This window comes from Oxyura jamaicensis, chromosome 2 (assembly GCF_011077185.1).
Source record: "Oxyura jamaicensis isolate SHBP4307 breed ruddy duck chromosome 2, BPBGC_Ojam_1.0, whole genome shotgun sequence".
NCBI classification, from domain to species: domain Eukaryota; kingdom Metazoa; phylum Chordata; class Aves; order Anseriformes; family Anatidae; genus Oxyura; species Oxyura jamaicensis.
Genome location: NC_048894.1, coordinates 103,444,151 through 103,460,466, shown reverse-complemented (window position 1 = coordinate 103,460,466; position 16,316 = coordinate 103,444,151). Strand labels below are relative to the sequence as shown.

The window sequence follows — 16,316 nt, the reverse complement described above, 5'->3', positions numbered from 1 at the left end:
GCTTGTGTCACTCATCTCCAGGCTGCTCCCATCTGTTTGGTTCCTTGCACCTAATCACATGGAACACAACGACATAATATATCTAGATGTGCATGTGCGGGCACGTAAGTTACCTGAATTCACCGCAAATGGGAAAGGCGCTTTTACTTTTCCTCATGTGGTGTCATTCCTCAGAAACTTTTTCCGACAAACTTAACCTGTAAATGTCAGATTTAACCAAAAAGTTGAAAATTTACCCCAGGAGGTGGTAGCTGGAGAGCTGGGGGCATGGGAAGTCATCATGCATGTCTGTGGTTGTCTGAAGCCAGCCCAGGCGCAGGCCCTCGCCAGAAGGGCTCTGCTGGTCTCCTGTTCTGTCCCACCACGACTATTTCCCACCTCCTTTTTTGTGTGCTCACCCAGTGAGCAGCAAGCCATTCGATTTCTGATCAGAGATGATCTGTGACCAGCCGCACACCAGCCAGATTCCCCAGGCGGGTGACCTACACAGGCCAGCGGTGGGCAGGGGGAAGCACCCCCGTATTTTCCAGTTTCAAAGCCATGCTTTTTCTCTTTACCAGCTTTGTAGCTTTTGGTATAGTTGTTAATGTCTGCAGAGCAGCAGAGGGGAAAAAAAAAAAAAAAAAGGTAAATAGCGTAAATGGGAAAGTCATGTTGAGAAACGGTGTCTGCCCAGTTTGGTCACTGAAGATTGCCTGTGTTTTCTTCTGTTTCACAGATTACCATCTCTGCTATTAGTAAAATAAAAAAGCTGGTCTGGGTCCTGTGGCTTCCAGAATGAGGTTTTTGTTTCCACAGTCAAGACTGAGGAGATAGGAGGCAGAACAGCAATTACAGGCTTGATAAAATTTCACCTAAAACTTTCCCAGTTTAACCAGCCCTCGGCTTTATCATTAATATGCTAGACTTGTAATGGTTTGTGGAGGAGCGCTGCGACTCGGAACGCCGCAGCCTGCTTGGGGAGCTTCAGCCCTTTCTTTCTCCAGCGCGGCCGTGCTGGTTTTAGGTCGGGGTAAAACCTCTGCGATAAGGCAGGCAATCCGAGAAGGAAGCAGGTCCCCGCGGACCTGCTTTGATGGGATATCTGGCACTTGTTGCCCCGTTGTTCAGCTCCTGCAGGGCCTGAAACTTGAAACTTGATGATAAATTCTTAACAAATAGGTCAGGAGCCAAACATTGCTCTGAGGATGCTTAGCACTTGCTTCGCCTATGGATACAGCAGTCTGCAGCCAGTTTTCAGTCACTCTGCCTGCACCTTATTAAACAAATGTTGGCAGGTAGGAAAGGAGTTATGCAGCATATCCGTCTCTCTACACAGAGAACTTGCCAAAGCAGTTGCTTTATGCTGTGGGTTAATGTCCTTCAAGAACTGAGAAGACTCTGAACATCCAACTGGGATCACTTCTCCGAGGCCCTCTTCCCTCCTGGCTTTTGCTCCTTGACTTTGAGTCAGGGGGTTGTTTTTTGAGGCTGGTCCATGGGGTTGGTGTGCAGGCGTGAGGTGTGTGGGGAGCACTGACTATGGCCCCATGGTCAGGGTGTTTGCTGGGGGTTTTGCCATCTCCACGACCTGAAGAAATAACAAAGACCTTGAAGGAAGGCTTGGCCCCGCTAGTTAGGCAGGTATGGGAGGAAACCTGCGAGGTGGAGGGTGTTGGGTTGCTGGGCTTGCTGGGGGAGCGGGTGCTCCTGGGCTCTGCGCTGCTCCTGCACCCAGCACGGCCAGAGGCACCTGTGGGTCGCAGCCACCACACTGCTCTGTGGCTGCCCCTGGGCTTGGGAACTGCTCTGCCCCAAAACTAGCCAGAAAAAGCGGCTCCGTGGCAGGGCCGAGGCAGGCAGAGGGGTTAAAGGGAAGCCAGCCGCTGGGAGTTTTGCCAAGGACGCGCATGAAACCGGAGACCAAACATTTTTTCTTTCCCCTCCCCCTCTATTTTTTATTTTTTTAAAAAAACTTCACCCGGGGGGGGGGGGGAAGCAACCCGGTGGGACAGCGGGGGCAGCGCCCCGCCTGAGGGGGCGGCCTGAGGGGGCGGCCTCCATCTTGGGGCGAGCGGCGGCCGCCCCGCCTCCCGCCGTGCCCGTGCCCGTGCCCGCGCCGTGCCCACCGCCCCGCTCCCCTCCGGCCGCGGCTCCCCGCGGGCTCCCCCAGGCGAGCGGCGCCGGGGCCGCCGGCAGGGCGGGGGCGGGAGGAGGAGGAGGAGGAGGAGGAGGAGGAGGAGGAGGAGGGAGCGGAGCCGGCGGGAGGAGGAAGAGGAGGAGGAAGGCGAGGAGGCTCCGCCGGGCGGCCGCGGCTTAAAGAGCGGAGCGGCGCGGTAAGCTGCCCGACCCTCCGCGCCTGCCCCTCGCTCGCTCTCGCTGCCCGCGGGTCTCGCGTGGGGGTGGGTGTGTGGGTGGGGGCGGCGGCGGCCATGGACCTTATTTTTTCTCCCCGTCGTTTCTGATTCTTATTTTTATTTCCCCCAATTACCCCCGCGCGGACAAAGCCCGCTCACCAGGTTAGGCGCGACCCGAGGGCAGCGGGGGCTCCCCCCCGCCCCAGCCGCCCCATGGCAGCCGGCGGCCGGTAACCGGGGCCGGGCCCCGCCGCTGCCCTGGGCCGGGAGAGGCGGCGGCGGCGGCAGGGCCGGGCTGAGGCACGGAGCGGCCCCCGCACGGCGCCCCCCGGCCGCATGGAGCCCGGGGCGGGCGGGTGATGCGGGGCCCGGCCGGGAGCATGGCCGCCGAGCGGCTTAACGGCACGGCGGGGAAGGATGCCCGGCTAAGGGAGCTGGTGGCGGACGGAGGTACCCCCGGTCGTGCTCGGTTGGCGGCTGCGGGGGTGTGCGGGGGGGTTGGGGGCGCAGAGCCCCCCGGGGCTCGCCATGGGGCCGGCGGGGGGCGTTGGGTGCTGGCGGGGGGGGGGCTGCGGGGGGCGGTGCGGAGCTCCTCGTCCCCTCGCGCAGGGGTACGGATGGGACAACGCGGGCATATCACCCGTAACAAGCCAGTTCCCCTCTTTCTTTTCCCTTGCTCTTCCTGGAAGGCGTTTTCATTAACTCTGCCCTTTCTCGTGCCGTGTGTCTGTGAGGAGAAATCCCAGCCTGGAAAAGAAACCTAGCGTAAATGCCACAGCCCGCACGTAGCGGGCACCGGGAGGCAAAACCGGCTCGTCGCCCCAAGCCCCTGGCCTCCCCCTGCTTTCCCCCCATCTTTATTTATGGAAAAAGCCCTTATTAGGAAAAATACGTTTCTGGAAGGTAGCGCCGGGGCTGCGAGGGCTGTTCTGCACGGCACACGTGCGGCGCGGGGGGGCGAGGGACCCAAGTGACTAAGTGTGTGTCAGCAGCCGTCAGAAGCTGTTCCCATTGCCTTGAGCGGTGCCAGCAAACAGACGGCTTCTGTTCGTGTCTCTTGCTCTTTCTCTTCTAATAATAACCTAGTGACTGGGGGAGGACCGGGCTGGAGGAAGACGAGGGTGAACGTCGTCTTCCCCTCCTCCTGAACGTCAGCAGGATGCTTTGTGGCGTTCTCGTGCTTGCAGTGCAGCACTGAGCTTGGAAAATCCTCCTGCGATTCCAATACGTTCACGCTTTAGCCCAACGTCTCCGAGTGATTCCTCCCCTCGCCGGAGGGAAACGCTGGCAGCCCTGATTCCCAAAGGAGGGGTGCTGTCCCCTAACGCCGAAACGCTGGGACCTCCGTAAATTTCGAAGGCTGTGCCCTTGGCAGATACAGAAGCAACATGTCATTCCAGTGATCTTTGCATTCTAGGAAAGCCTAAATCAACATTGCTCGCTTTGCATGGTGCCCTTTAGCAACAGTCCCTCAACTTCCAGTCTGAAGTATTGCGTGGACCCAAGCGGGGAATAAAAGGGTTTGGGGTAGAAAAGCTCTTTGGTGCTCGGTAGCCAGAGAATCTGAATTGCAGTGGTTGTCAGCTGTGGCAAGCCTCTGTCCTGTGCCTTTGAGCCAGGAAAAAATGATTTTGTAGTTCAACACTGTTTTGGGGGGTTGCTTTTAATTGATTCCTGTGCTTCCTGCCTTTGGATCTCTTGGTGGTGACATCTGTGGTGACTCAGGAAAAAAGCGGCCGTTGCTGATCTGGGGCCGATAGTAGAAGCAGAGCAAAGTGCTGACTAAGGAAACATCTCTAAGCGGTGGTGGTCACAGTGGTTGCAAGGAGTCCGAGAATAATGAAACCGCCTTGGGGTTTCCTTCAGCTCCGCCACAGGTGGTTTTGCATTTTGTGCGTGAAGGACATTTTTCTAGCTCGGCTTCATAGTTGTGTTTGCGTAACCTTCAGCTACTGGTATTGCACAGGAGGGCGAGGATGACTACAAATGTAGGAGATAAGAGAGAACAGGCTTGTTTCTCTGGTGTTTGCTTTGGCTTTCTTATTCTTTTTTTCTGGTATCTTTCTTTTCCCATTGGCCTTTCAAAACAGGAATTTGATATCGGTTCCCTCAAATTCACGTTTTGGTGCTCAGAAGTAGTGGCATTTTTGCAAAGCGCTGAGAACTGAGTAACTCTGCTGCTGCTTTGCTTCTTACCTGCGTAACAACCAGAGACCTCCTCCCGTTGACTGGAGTTGTCTCTCAAGATGAGCGCATCCCCAGTGAGCAGCGCAGTTTCCATAGGAATATCTACGACTGTGTAACTTCCAAAGGGCAATTTCTTCCCTTACGTTGCTCAGCCGTGCTGCTCCAGTAGAGCTGGAAGGGTGCAAGAGTGACTGCGGGCCACTCATTTCTAAATATACTCAGTATTTCTGCATAGGCGGGACTTTTGATAAGGTGATGGGCTCTGCCAGCGCTCATTGTAATCGTATCTCTTGTGACAGCTAAGACCCTGGTTTCTTTTTACCCATGGTGGCACATGTCTTGGTTTTGAGTACCAGAACTCTTTTTTTAGCCGTTTCGTTGAATGGGAGTGTCCTGGAAAAGTTAATTTTACTCTAGTTGGAGAGAAGTAAGTAATTAAAAACAGCACTTGGTGTAGATCCAAAAGGAGAAAAAGGCTGTTTGCAGCTTGACTGAGGTCTTCACATGATGTAGCTGATACAAATTAAGAAAAGCCTTCCCTCCCGTAGTCTTCCTGATTTTTTTGTTTTGTTGTTTGAGTCCAGCAGCAGAACAGCAATCGCTGAAGCACTAGATGCAGTGTCCCAGGTCCTTTCTCCATGACTTCTGCTTTGAAGCTTACAGAGCCCTCTGGCCTCTATCGGTGTCGCAGGTGGCTTTTAAAATAAGTGTTGTTCTTTGTTAACCAATGGGATTGTTTATGCTGAAGAATTTATTACCTGTAAAGGAGGCGATGAAGGATCACCCAGAAGTTTCTCAACTTAGACCTGCAGTCACTCATACTGATTGATGAGCAATGCCAAAAAGTGAAACATTTCATACTTTTTAGGACATCATTTTCTTTGCAAAACTTTGCAAGATGGACAGCAACAGTTCCGATGAAATACCGAGTGTTTGCGGGTTATTCCTTTGATGAATTACATTCTGTCTTTGACTGACTTTTTTTTTTTCCTCTTCTTTGTTTTAGCTGAACTGGAGTTTGTTCAAATCATCATTATAATTGTGGTTATAACTGTTATGGTGGTAGTGATCATCTGCTTGTTGAACCATTACAAACTCTCGACACGCTCTTTCATCAACCGGCAGAGCCAAAGCAGAAGACAGGAAGAAACCTTGCAGACGGTGAGTACGAACCCTTCTACCAAATCCCTTTTCCTCGTGCTGTACTCGTCTGCACCCAAGCCTGCAGAGAAGCTCTGATACGCACAACTCTGAAAAACTTCCAATGTTAGCTTCAGTACTTCCTAGAGTTAGCTCTGCTGTCATTGGACTTGTCAGTGGAAAAAATTAGAATGTAAACTTAAATTTTGCTGCCTTTGAGTATTCTTAGACCCTGCTATGCTCTACGTAGCGTGTTGTCATTTTGTGTTTGGAAGTGCAGTTGTGGCATCCTGTTAGCAGCTGCTGTGTGGTGTGAGGGGAAATGGAAGGGGAGTAAAGGGAGATCACCTGGGGTATGAAGAACTGACGCTTGTGTTGTGACTTCTCGTGTATTTACTGGTATCTTGGAGTTTTACCACTGTTAACTGCTTTGTGGAGCTGCAGTGACAGTTTGCTGGATCCAAAACACCAGACCAGTAGCTGCCCAGGAGAATGCTGTGTTTGTTTCATTTGAGCAGCAAGAAAATACCAGGAAAGTGATCCTTCTCTAGGGCCTGGAGTGGCTAACATCTCTTGTTAGAGAGCCAGAGGCTTAAGGCTGAATCTCCATCTAGATTTTCCAAGGCTGTCCCACGTCAACCCAGCAGTAAAGGGGCTCGTAACTTGCCTCGTGAGGAAAAGTTTGCTGGGTGGGATGAGCTGGGTGTAGCTTCTTGATGCTTTGAATCCTGGATTGAATTCCTGGCAACATGGCTGTTTTCACAGCTGTCAAAAAAAAAAAAAAAAGACTAACTGGAAGGCACAGTCCCATGATAGTTTAAACCACTCTTCAGTCCACTGTCTTACCCTTCTTTCCATCCTGGTTGTGTGTTTCAACCTCCTCCTTTGTGCTCCGTATCACAGGGACATGATGTGATGCTTCAGGGAGCCAATCTGGCTGAAAACCGGTTGCTTTTTAACACTCTTTCGCTGAGGTGACTAACTCTTACACCTCGGAGGCTGTGCAGGAAAGAGAGGAGCCATCTCCTCGAGAGGAGGCAGCCTTGGTGCCCATCGATCTGATAACCAGGAGTGTAGAGCTCTAATTTAGTTACAGATGAAACTACAGCTTGTGAAACCTTGTGGACTTTTGGGCTGGAAAAATTGACTAGATTAATTTGAGATTTTTTTTGAAATGGACACGCTTTTGTCTGAAAAGTGTTAACTATAATTGCTACAAGTAGCTAAAATGACATGATTTGAGATAAAGGAAACACATTTTCATCTTCACAAATCTTTTAAAATGGCAGCGAGCTGTCAAATGCACGAAGAAACCCATTATTTTCCTGTGTATGGTTCGTTAGTACTGCCTGTTATTAGAGTGAGCGGCGCCTTCTCTCTTGGAAGCCAGGGAGGAAACATTATCTTCTTGCAAATAAGGACGTCGGATTTGACACTGGGGACTCGGGAGCCGCTTTAGTATCCAAAACTGCTCTTAAATCATTTTTAAAACACTGACTCAGTTTCAGTTTGATGGCACCCTTGTAAGTACCGATGATCGAAGTCAAGTGAGGACTTCGTGGGAATTGGTAATGGGTTGGCAAGAAGTGGTTACTAATTCTTCCGAAAACTGTCCGGTGTGGGTTTGTCATCGCTGTTACTCATCTCGGTTTCTGATAAGCTGAAGCCATTCTTTAAAAAGGTCAGATGTGCGGGGAAGAGACCTTCAGCAGTCTCTGAGGTCAGACAGCAAACGGTTTTGAATTTTCCTTTGCCTTAGACACCAGAAGGAAATGCTGGTGGAAACTAGCCGCGCTCTGTTCGCAGCGCAAACCGTAGAAGCAGCGCATGGTGCGTGAGGAGCAGGAAACGGACGCATTAGTGTGGTGATGGGAAACTGGAAATGACCAGTCCAGTCCCGCTGCCCGAGGCGGAGTGGATCGCAGAAGGTGAACAGGCAGCATGCGCTGTAAGGCGCAGGGGAGGTTGTGCCTTGTAAAATACATCTGCCTTTTAACCAGGCAGGCTTGGTCTGCATGCGAGTGCTGATGGGAAGTGGGTTTTCTTCCAAGGGAGCGGGCTTTTTGTGGTGTGCAGACTCTGAAAATGGATTTGAATGTTTATTAACCACTAATGCGTAGAGGGAATGTCATTCTGACTCAGGCCTTTTGTTGGTAGAGAAATGGTGAACGAAAACAGGGGAAGTCCAGCAGTATGTTTTAAACCAAACCAGTAAATGAACCGGCTGGTTCCTGCAGGGAACCTGACCGAGGTTGCAGAGGCATAGCCAGAGACAGGATCTGTCCTTTCTTATTCAGATGGGCCTTTTTTGTTGTTTTTGTTTCATTTCTGTCCCCCTCCGTGCCTGTGCCTTTTTCTCAAGCCTGTCCTGTTCCTGGGTGAGGGTGCCTTCTGACAGCTGAGCTGCAGCTGCCTGAAGACCACCTCACTCACTGCCAATCTCATTTATTCTGCTTCTTTTTATAAGTGCAACAGAAATTAACAGGTGAATTCTCTGCTGCCTTTATCGCCAGCCTCACACCTGTAAAACTTGTGGGGTCAGGCCTCTGAAATAATGAGATGCAACATGTGCTTACGTGCTTGTGGGTTACTTCTTCATCTGGCTGAACTTCCTTCTTTATTTAGAAATAAATAAGAAAGGCCTCGAGGTTGAAATTCTCATTGTTCAGAAATGGGAGTATTAAAAAAAGATGAAATATCACCAGAATCCCAAGTGTGAGCACCACTCCAAGGGCAGAAAAGGGGCTGATCCCAGAAAATATGTGAGTTAGTCTTCAACAAATACATGCTGAAATGCAGTTGTTGTAACCGTGCTTTTCTGTGTGGCCATCAGTTCCACTCTAGCTTTTTATTTTTTTTTCCCTTTCTGTTTTCTCCTCCTTTTTATCCCTTCTGGGGTCTTACCACCTTCCAATCTTTTCCCTGCTCTCTCTGTATTTTATTACCGTGATTAGTGCGCTGAGGCCTTAAACAGCCCACAGCTGGGCCACGGCAGTCTCCTGAGGGCTCAGAAATACTGGGTTTTCCTGTCGAGGTGCTGCTGAGGATGCTGCTTCACCTCCCAGGGCAAGCCCCCCACCTCCCGGTGTGTATATTAAAAATACGAACCCTTAAAACACTGCCTTTGGCAGAATTTAACCCCGGTTGTAATATCAGCAGAAATACAGGTCTGGGGGAGGCAGCTGTGAGCTGGGCACTGCTGTGCTGGCCTGAGTGGCGACCCGAAGTGAGGACGCGTGGTACCAAGTGGTGTCTGTGTCTCTCTGCATAAAATATTGAACATTTTCCCCTGCTGGCCAACCCACCAGCGTTGGCACGTGGCTCGGAGGGGCAACCAAAGGCTGTGCGGGGTGGAGCGGACCGGGAACGGGGTTGGGGCTCCATCGGTGGAGAAATGCCTCCTCTCCGGTGGGGTCGGGGATGTTACTGGCAGCGCCGAGGGCTTTGGGATGGAGCCGTGTGGCACGTCTGCGCGCGGGGTACGACCGTCTGGCGTCCCAGGGGAGGTACGTGCGGCTGCCAGCGCAGTCTTTTCCTCGCTGGGACAAAACCAAGATAAATCTTGCTTTCTGGTGATTAACTCGGGGTGTCATCACCCGTGATTTCCAGGGGGATGCTGAGGGAAAGCTGATTAACAAAGTGACTTGCAGGGAGGCGCTTAATGAGCTTCTGATGTTGCTAAATTGATTCCTTCTTCCCATCCTGGCGGCTTCTCTCTTTACGTCTTGTTCTCTTACAAATCAATGCTGAAGGAGTACCAAATGCTTGGGCTGCCCCAGTCCCGCTCCCGGCAGCAGAGCGCCCGCGTCCATCACGCAGGATGCGTGCCCTGACCAGCTCCCATGGCCCTGCCTCCCAAATGGGGGCAGCGTCGCTGCTGGAGCTGCCCAGCTCACGCTGGGGCCAGCATTGAGAGTGCTGAGATGCAGCAGCACGGCTGTCAGAGCACTGAGCTCTTGCCTAGAACAGCTCTTTCAGAAGGAAAGTGGAAAAGCAGGAGGGCGAGAGAAAACACTCGGCAGTATTGACAGCTACATGGATTTTTTGGAGGTGGCAAATGTTTGGCTCGCCTGTTGCCCCACCAGCGTTAGCACTGCTGTTTCTGTTCCCTGCTGACATGGCCGACCCACCCGTTCTCAGTTTCTTACTGAACCGTGCAAAGGAAAGAAAATCCTGGTGTCAACAAGAGCCCAGCCGGTGGCCAGGAGGGAGCGTAGGTGGTGAGAACACCCGGCTTGGCCAGACTTCTTCCCCTGCGCCAGGCATCAGCTCACAGGAACGGGACGCGCACCGCGTTCTCCTTCCTCCTGCCAGGAGGGACAGCTGCTGCTCTTTGAAGTCCACCACAAAAAAGTCAGAACAGCTTTAATAAGGGCAGCATCATCTAGCAAGTCTGCAGGTAGGGCTAGAAGCGAGGAGCGCTGGCTCCTGACGGCTACTGACTCAGTGTGTCACCTTGGGCAGCTTGCTTCATCTCCAAATCAAGGAGGAAGCATAGTAACATGTATTTCCTTCGCTTCCGTGAAATGAAGATTACTTCAGGTGGCAAAGTGCTGTGAGCTTGGGGAAATAAAGACTTTAAAGCATCAAGTAACGGAAATAAGCACTGTAAATGTCAGGAGGCAGAATAAGAGTGAGAGTTCTGACTAATCTCTTGAACTTCTTGCTGGTACTGTGCCATTCTGCAAGATGCTGTAACCTTTCCTGCCCTTGGGGGGGAAAAAGCTTATAAAGGAAGGAGCGGTCTTGCTCTTGTCGTTCTGTTAGGGACAGGGCAGTAGTTTTGCCTTGCTCATGTTTGGGAGGGAAAGTGTTGTGATCTCCAGAGCTGTGATGCTCTGCATCACCTGAGAACGGGCAGGGAGGAACGCACCTGTGTTGAGTTCTGGAGTAAGGCACTGGTTAAATGTGCTGTAATATGTCACTGCCACCTAGGGCCAGAATCGGAAACTACACTGCCATTTGAAACACTTCACCTGCAAAAAAGAGAGGGGTATTTTTTTATTTATATATTTTTTCACTCTTATATATATGTGTGTAAAAATTAAGTTTAGTTAGGGGGAAGAGAGGAAAATTCTTAATACCCATAAGTGCATTTCAGAGAGTGAAAAACTGAGTTGTTTCCCAGGAAGTACCATTTCAGGCAGAGTTCTAGTTGTCAAAAACTAAAAAGTGAAAAAAAAAAAAAAGAAACTCTTCCTTAAGGGAGTCAGTAAATAAGCAAATTTGTGATTGCATGGGTCGTTCTTGCTTCATTGCAGTTTGAGAAGTTTTTCTTACTGAGCAGACATTCTTACCTGAAAATAATCTTCAGTTAAAAGTCTTCCAGTAAGTCTCTTTCCTCCTGTCTGTCAGTGTGCTGATGGTGAACCATGGAGGTTGGATGACAGCGTGTTCTCCAGGAAGCTCAGTGATTAAAAGTGGCTTTAAAAGTCATCTTCCTAAACTGTTTGATTCTAAAGGCTGTAGATCTTTGTAAAATATAAATTAAGCAAGTTATCGTGGGTTTATCCAGTCTCCTAAGTTCTAAACATTGACGTAAATGATCATTACCACGAGATAATTAAGTAATCGCCCAGCTGGATTTATTAAATGACGCTGTTATTTCAAAACCTAATCACAACATTTATTTCTGTACGTTGTCATGAAGCCCGGGAACAGCTAAGGTCAGCAAAAGACATAGCTGCAGCCGTCAGATTTTGCTCGCTCCGGCATTATTTGTAGGAGCTAGGATTTACCATGAAGACTCATACCCTTGTTCATTCCAGAGCCTAGCGATGTTAAAAATGATTACAACGCAGGGACTGAACGCGTAGGCACGTATAAGTATTGGAGCTCACACTTGCAGACTTGTAGTCTAAGAAGGAGCAAGTTGAAGGGGCCAGGGCTGGCTACCAGCTACGCACAAGAAGCAGGTACGTGACGTATGACCCCCATAAGAAAACGTCCTGCCTGGCGTTGGGATGGACGGTTTTCCTCGGATGGAGACTTGGGGAAGGTAGATGGTAAATCTGCTGCGGTAGGTGCAGTGATTCCAGGAAGGCAGGGTGGCTGGAAAGGCCAAAATTGGCTAGATGGGGGCAGGCGCTTGTTTGCATGGAGTTCTCTTGTCCAGGCAGGTGCCACCTTATGGAGGGAGTGGGTGTACTTACAGAAGGCAAAGATCAGAGTAAGATTCAGCCAAGTGCTTCAATGTGTTAAGTTTTTATTGATTTCCCAGTTTTTCTCTTAGCTGCTGGACATGATATTAAGCATAAATAATCTTCCTGTTTTGTAGTATCCTTCAAATACATATAAATATAAACCCCACAGAACCGTTCATCATTAAGCATTGGCATGCTTAATGCTCAAGGCTCAAGGCTCCATTTTAGGGCCGGTACTTTTCAATATTTTTATAAATGATCTGGATGTAGGAATAGAGGGTATTTTGAGCAAGTTTGCTGATGACACCAAACTTGGAGGAGTTGTGGACTCAAATGAGGGTGTAAAGGCCTTGCAGAGGGATCTGGACAGGTTGGAGAGCTGGGCGATCACCAACCGCATGAAGTTCAATAAGAGCAAGTGCCGGGTCCTGCACCTGGGACGGGGAAACCCTGGCTGCATGTACAGACTGGGCGATGAGACGCTGGAGAGCAGCCTAGAAGAGAGGGATCTGGGGGTCGTGGTAGACAGCAAGTTGAATATGAGCCAGCAGTGTGCCCTGGCAGCCAGGAGGGCCAACCGTGTCCTGGGGTGCATCAAGAACGGCATCGCTAGTAGGTCAAGGGAGGTGATTGTCCCGCTCTACTCTGCGCTGGTGCGGCCTCACCTCGAGTACTGTGTGCAGTTCTGGGCACCACAGTATAAAAAGGACATGAAACTGTTGGAGAGTGTCCAGAGGAGGGCTACGAAGATGGTGAAAGGCCTGGAGGGGAAGACGTACGAGGAACGGCTGAGGTCACTGGGCCTGTTCAGCCTGGAGAAGAGGAGGCTGAGGGGAGACCTCATCGCAGTCTACAACTTCCTCGTAAGGGGTTGTCAAGAGGCAGGTGACCTTTTCTCCATTAACACTAGTGACAGGACCCGCGGGAACGGGGTTAAGCTGAGGCAGGGGAAATTTAGGCTGGACGTCAGGAGGGGGTTCTTCACAGAGAGGGTGGTTGCACACTGGAACAGGCTCCCCAGGGAAGTGGTCACTGCACCGAGCCTGTCTGAATTTAAGAAGAGATTGGACTGTGCACTTAGTCACATGGTCTGAACTTTTGGGTAGACCTGTGCGGTGTCAAGAGTTGGACTTGATGATCCTTAAGGGTCCCTTCCAACTCAGGATATTCTATGATTCTATGATTCTATGTCTTTTGTTGTCTGTCCCCCTTCTGCCGCCTTCTTCCCATATTGTCATCTTGCTCTGCTCTCCTTTCAGTGTAGGAGAGCCCTTGCTCACTGCAAGGCACTGTACAAAAAGTTCTTTTCCTACCAGGATTCGAGGATTCCTTTACAGCTGAGTGCCAGAGACACGGGTGTCTGCCAGCTCCTTTCCTTTCTCCTTGCTTCTCTCGCTGTTCATTTTCAGACTTGTCTGTGCATTAAGAAAGAATCTCAGTAAGAGTGCGGTGCCTCTTCTTTTATTGGGTCACTTGGCCGGGACTTATTGCCGTGGGGATGGGAGCCTCCCCCACCATGGGACTGGGCCAGCCTGGGTGCGCGTGCGGTGGGTCTGTGCGTGGAGTGTGAGCACGGCGTTTTCAAAACACGGGCGTGCCAAGCATGTGCTACCATCCATCTGCCTGGGGAGTTTGGCTCATAGGAGAGGGATCTCACTGGGGGGTGGCTGTTGCCGAATGACTTATGCAGCCTGCTGGTCGTTCCCCAGAAAACCTCCAGGAAGGTGGTAGCTGCAGGTGGGCTGTAGGACACACCGTCACAGAGGCCGTGTGTTACACATCCTTGCATCCTAAGGATCTCCGAGGTACACAGCAACTCCAGTCTTCTGTCAGGCTGCTGCTGGTTCCAGGGCTGGTTCTCAGGTCTGGGCGCTGAGGCACGGCGCGCAGGTCCCGCTCCCCCTCGGCATGGGGAGCAGCTACACACGATCCTGCTGTAAGGCATCACTTGAAGGAACCTGCTGTTGGGCTGCATGTGACGTGCATGTAGTATGTAGCCTGCTTGGCCAGCTACTGATAGCTTGCTTGTCTTTAATTGTGCAAGTACAACCTCAGGTGTTACAAAATGAGGGCATCTGGGTGATGGAGAGGTGGAAAGGAAGGTGGACACTCATAATTTGAACCACTACAGTTACACAGCTAAAATTTCTGCAGTAGACAAAATCTTATATAGCCACTGAAGCATACGAACTGACCCAAGATTTGTCCTTCATATCAGGCCTTTGTGAGTGGGGATACCTGCAAAAGGAAGTTGTAAATAATTGCAATTGTCAGCCTTCTATATCTGCTCTCTGCAGCTACAGAAGAGAAGTGATTGACCAGCTTTGTTATTCGAAGCATTTCCCTTAACAGCTGAATCCTGTGGGAGATTCCTCTTAGAGCAGCTTTCCTCTGTGCTGGACTCTCCTGACAAGATCACAGACAGCTTTTGGTCTCTGAGTGCCGTGCTGAATGTCCAGTTAGGTCTATTTTTACATCTGAAGTATGTTCAAAGATGCTATGGTGAGAAAAAGCAATACGGTAGGATTTGATGGTAGGCTATACAGGGTAATGCTTTTGGGGCAGTATGCCTTTTCTTTCCTGCTCCTGAAATTTCTTGTCTATAGCATCATGAAACTTTACTTAGCACCAAGACAATGCTCATGACCAGATAATTACAGTGAAAAAAAAAATCAGTTCTGTCCTTTACAGTCTCTCTGACGTGTCCTTCTCAGCTGTGAAATTTTCCAATAAGGTAAATTAATTGCAGTAGTTATTGGGACTCTAAAAAAAATTGAGAAGAAAAATAACAATATACCTGAAGCTCTTTTCCCATATTGACAATTTTTTCTCTGGCTTTTTATTCAGCCCTGGGCGTTGGTATGGTATCAGAACAGACTTACAGGGAACAGACTTATAGGGCATGAGAGAGAAAATACTGTGGCCTGAGAAGGCGGCTGGGGAAGTGGCTGGGGGGGGAACCAGTGGCTGAAACCTCAGCTGTTTCATTACCGCAGGGAATTAGGCAACTGGCAGGTTTGACCAGGATTTTCCGGGGTTTACGGTGAACGTCACTTCACTGACGTTACAGACGTCAGGTTTTGTTGTGAACTGTTCTGACTCCTGCGTGTAATCTGGATGCTCGCCGCCAAGACAAGCCTCGTCGTACCTGCTGCCCTTGCTGACGTGGCCTCACCGCCAGCTGGGAGGTGACGGGTACCAGCTCAGCACACGAGGGCTGAACTGCCTCCTGCTGTCCCCGCGTGCTGCCACGCACCTCAGCACCTCACCAGCACACTGAGCTCGGCTTGATGGGAGGCAGAGCCGCTGGTTGCTCTAGTTCTCAAAAGGAAGAAGGTGCAGATAACTTCTCCAGGTGCAGATGACCAGTTGTTAGAAGCGGATTGCTTGTAAGAGTTTTGGTATCAAGTTAGGATTGTCCTGTGATCTGTTGATTTCTCTCATTTGTTGTTTTCTTCTACATTCCAGGAAGGGTGCTTGTGGCCTTCAGAAAGCTCGGTATCGCGCCAGGGTGCTTCAGAGGTAAAGTCAGACTTCTTACTATCTTTGGCTTTCCTCCTTTTCGTTATGTATATTTGCCTCCTCTCAAAACATACATCTGTTAAGTAAAGAAAGCCTTTTCAGTGTAGATCAAGAGCCAGATTCACATGGAACCTGTCTCAAATTGCATTCGGTAAATGTCTAAGACTTTTTTAATTAAAAGAATGAAGCTCTAGCTACACAACGCCTCATCTCCATCAGCAGCTCCCTGTAGCACAGTGGGTATTCACAGACAAGTGACATGCAGTGGCTTGGTAATTTGAGTTTTCCATGGAATCTGGGAGGCCTGTTGCTCTGCCCCCTGTATTTTTCCCAGATTTACAGCACATTCTCTGTTAGCAGTGTTTCCTGTCTTCTGGCTAGCCACAGACATTGCCACTCATTGTCCTGTGTGGTGGCACAGCTCTCCTATGTCCAACTGAATCTTCGTGGCAGCAGACACTGCATGTGTGGGGTCAGGGGATGAAGACCCTGTGTGGACCCAGAAACGAAAAGAGCAACTTGATAGATCTGGGTCTAAGAAGCTGGTGTGTCTGTCCAGATCTGGAATAGATACTCCATGAGGAGCTATCTCAAACTCTTCCTCTTGTAAATCCTGACATTCTCCAGTGCTTAATATGCCAGAGACATTTTTTCCACTCCCAGAGCAGAAGTCTCCCTGGGAGGCTGAGGTCTGGCTGAGAACTGAGGGGGCGGAGGACACCTGATCTGCTCTTGTAGTGAAGGCGTGAGATATGCTGGACCTTCACAAAATGTACTTAAAGCAGCCATCTGAGTTCTTTGATAATGTGGGGGGTTGCTTTTCCTTGGAGTAGGATGGGGAGGCTCAAGCTGCAGCTGAAGTTCAGCATTGGGACGTTTCATTTCCTCAGAACTAATTAATTGCGAAGATCAGAGAGAAAAATAATTTCAAGTGTTTCCTCTGTACAGAAGCAGAATTGTCTGATCTCAGCTCTGCATGCTGTAACGT

The 16,316-nt window shown here is 50.2% G+C and overlaps 1 protein-coding gene across 4 annotated transcripts in view; it reads left to right on the top strand.

Annotated features, from left to right (window-relative positions):
* Positions 1–16,316, top strand: part of LDLRAD4 (low density lipoprotein receptor class A domain containing 4) — a 280,454-nt gene that overhangs the window by 262,246 nt on the left and 1,892 nt on the right. For 2 of the 4 annotated variants that reach the window (XM_035318273.1, XM_035318274.1), the window contains 2 exons: positions 5,530–5,684; positions 15,275–15,328. In XM_035318273.1, the coding sequence (XP_035174164.1) occupies positions 5,530–5,684; positions 15,275–15,328 (209 nt within the window). Of the gene's footprint in view, positions 1–2,173; positions 2,316–2,532; positions 2,787–5,529; positions 5,685–15,274; positions 15,329–16,316 lie in introns of those variants that run through there. The other 2 variants (XM_035318276.1, XM_035318275.1) reach the window with 2 other exon arrangements.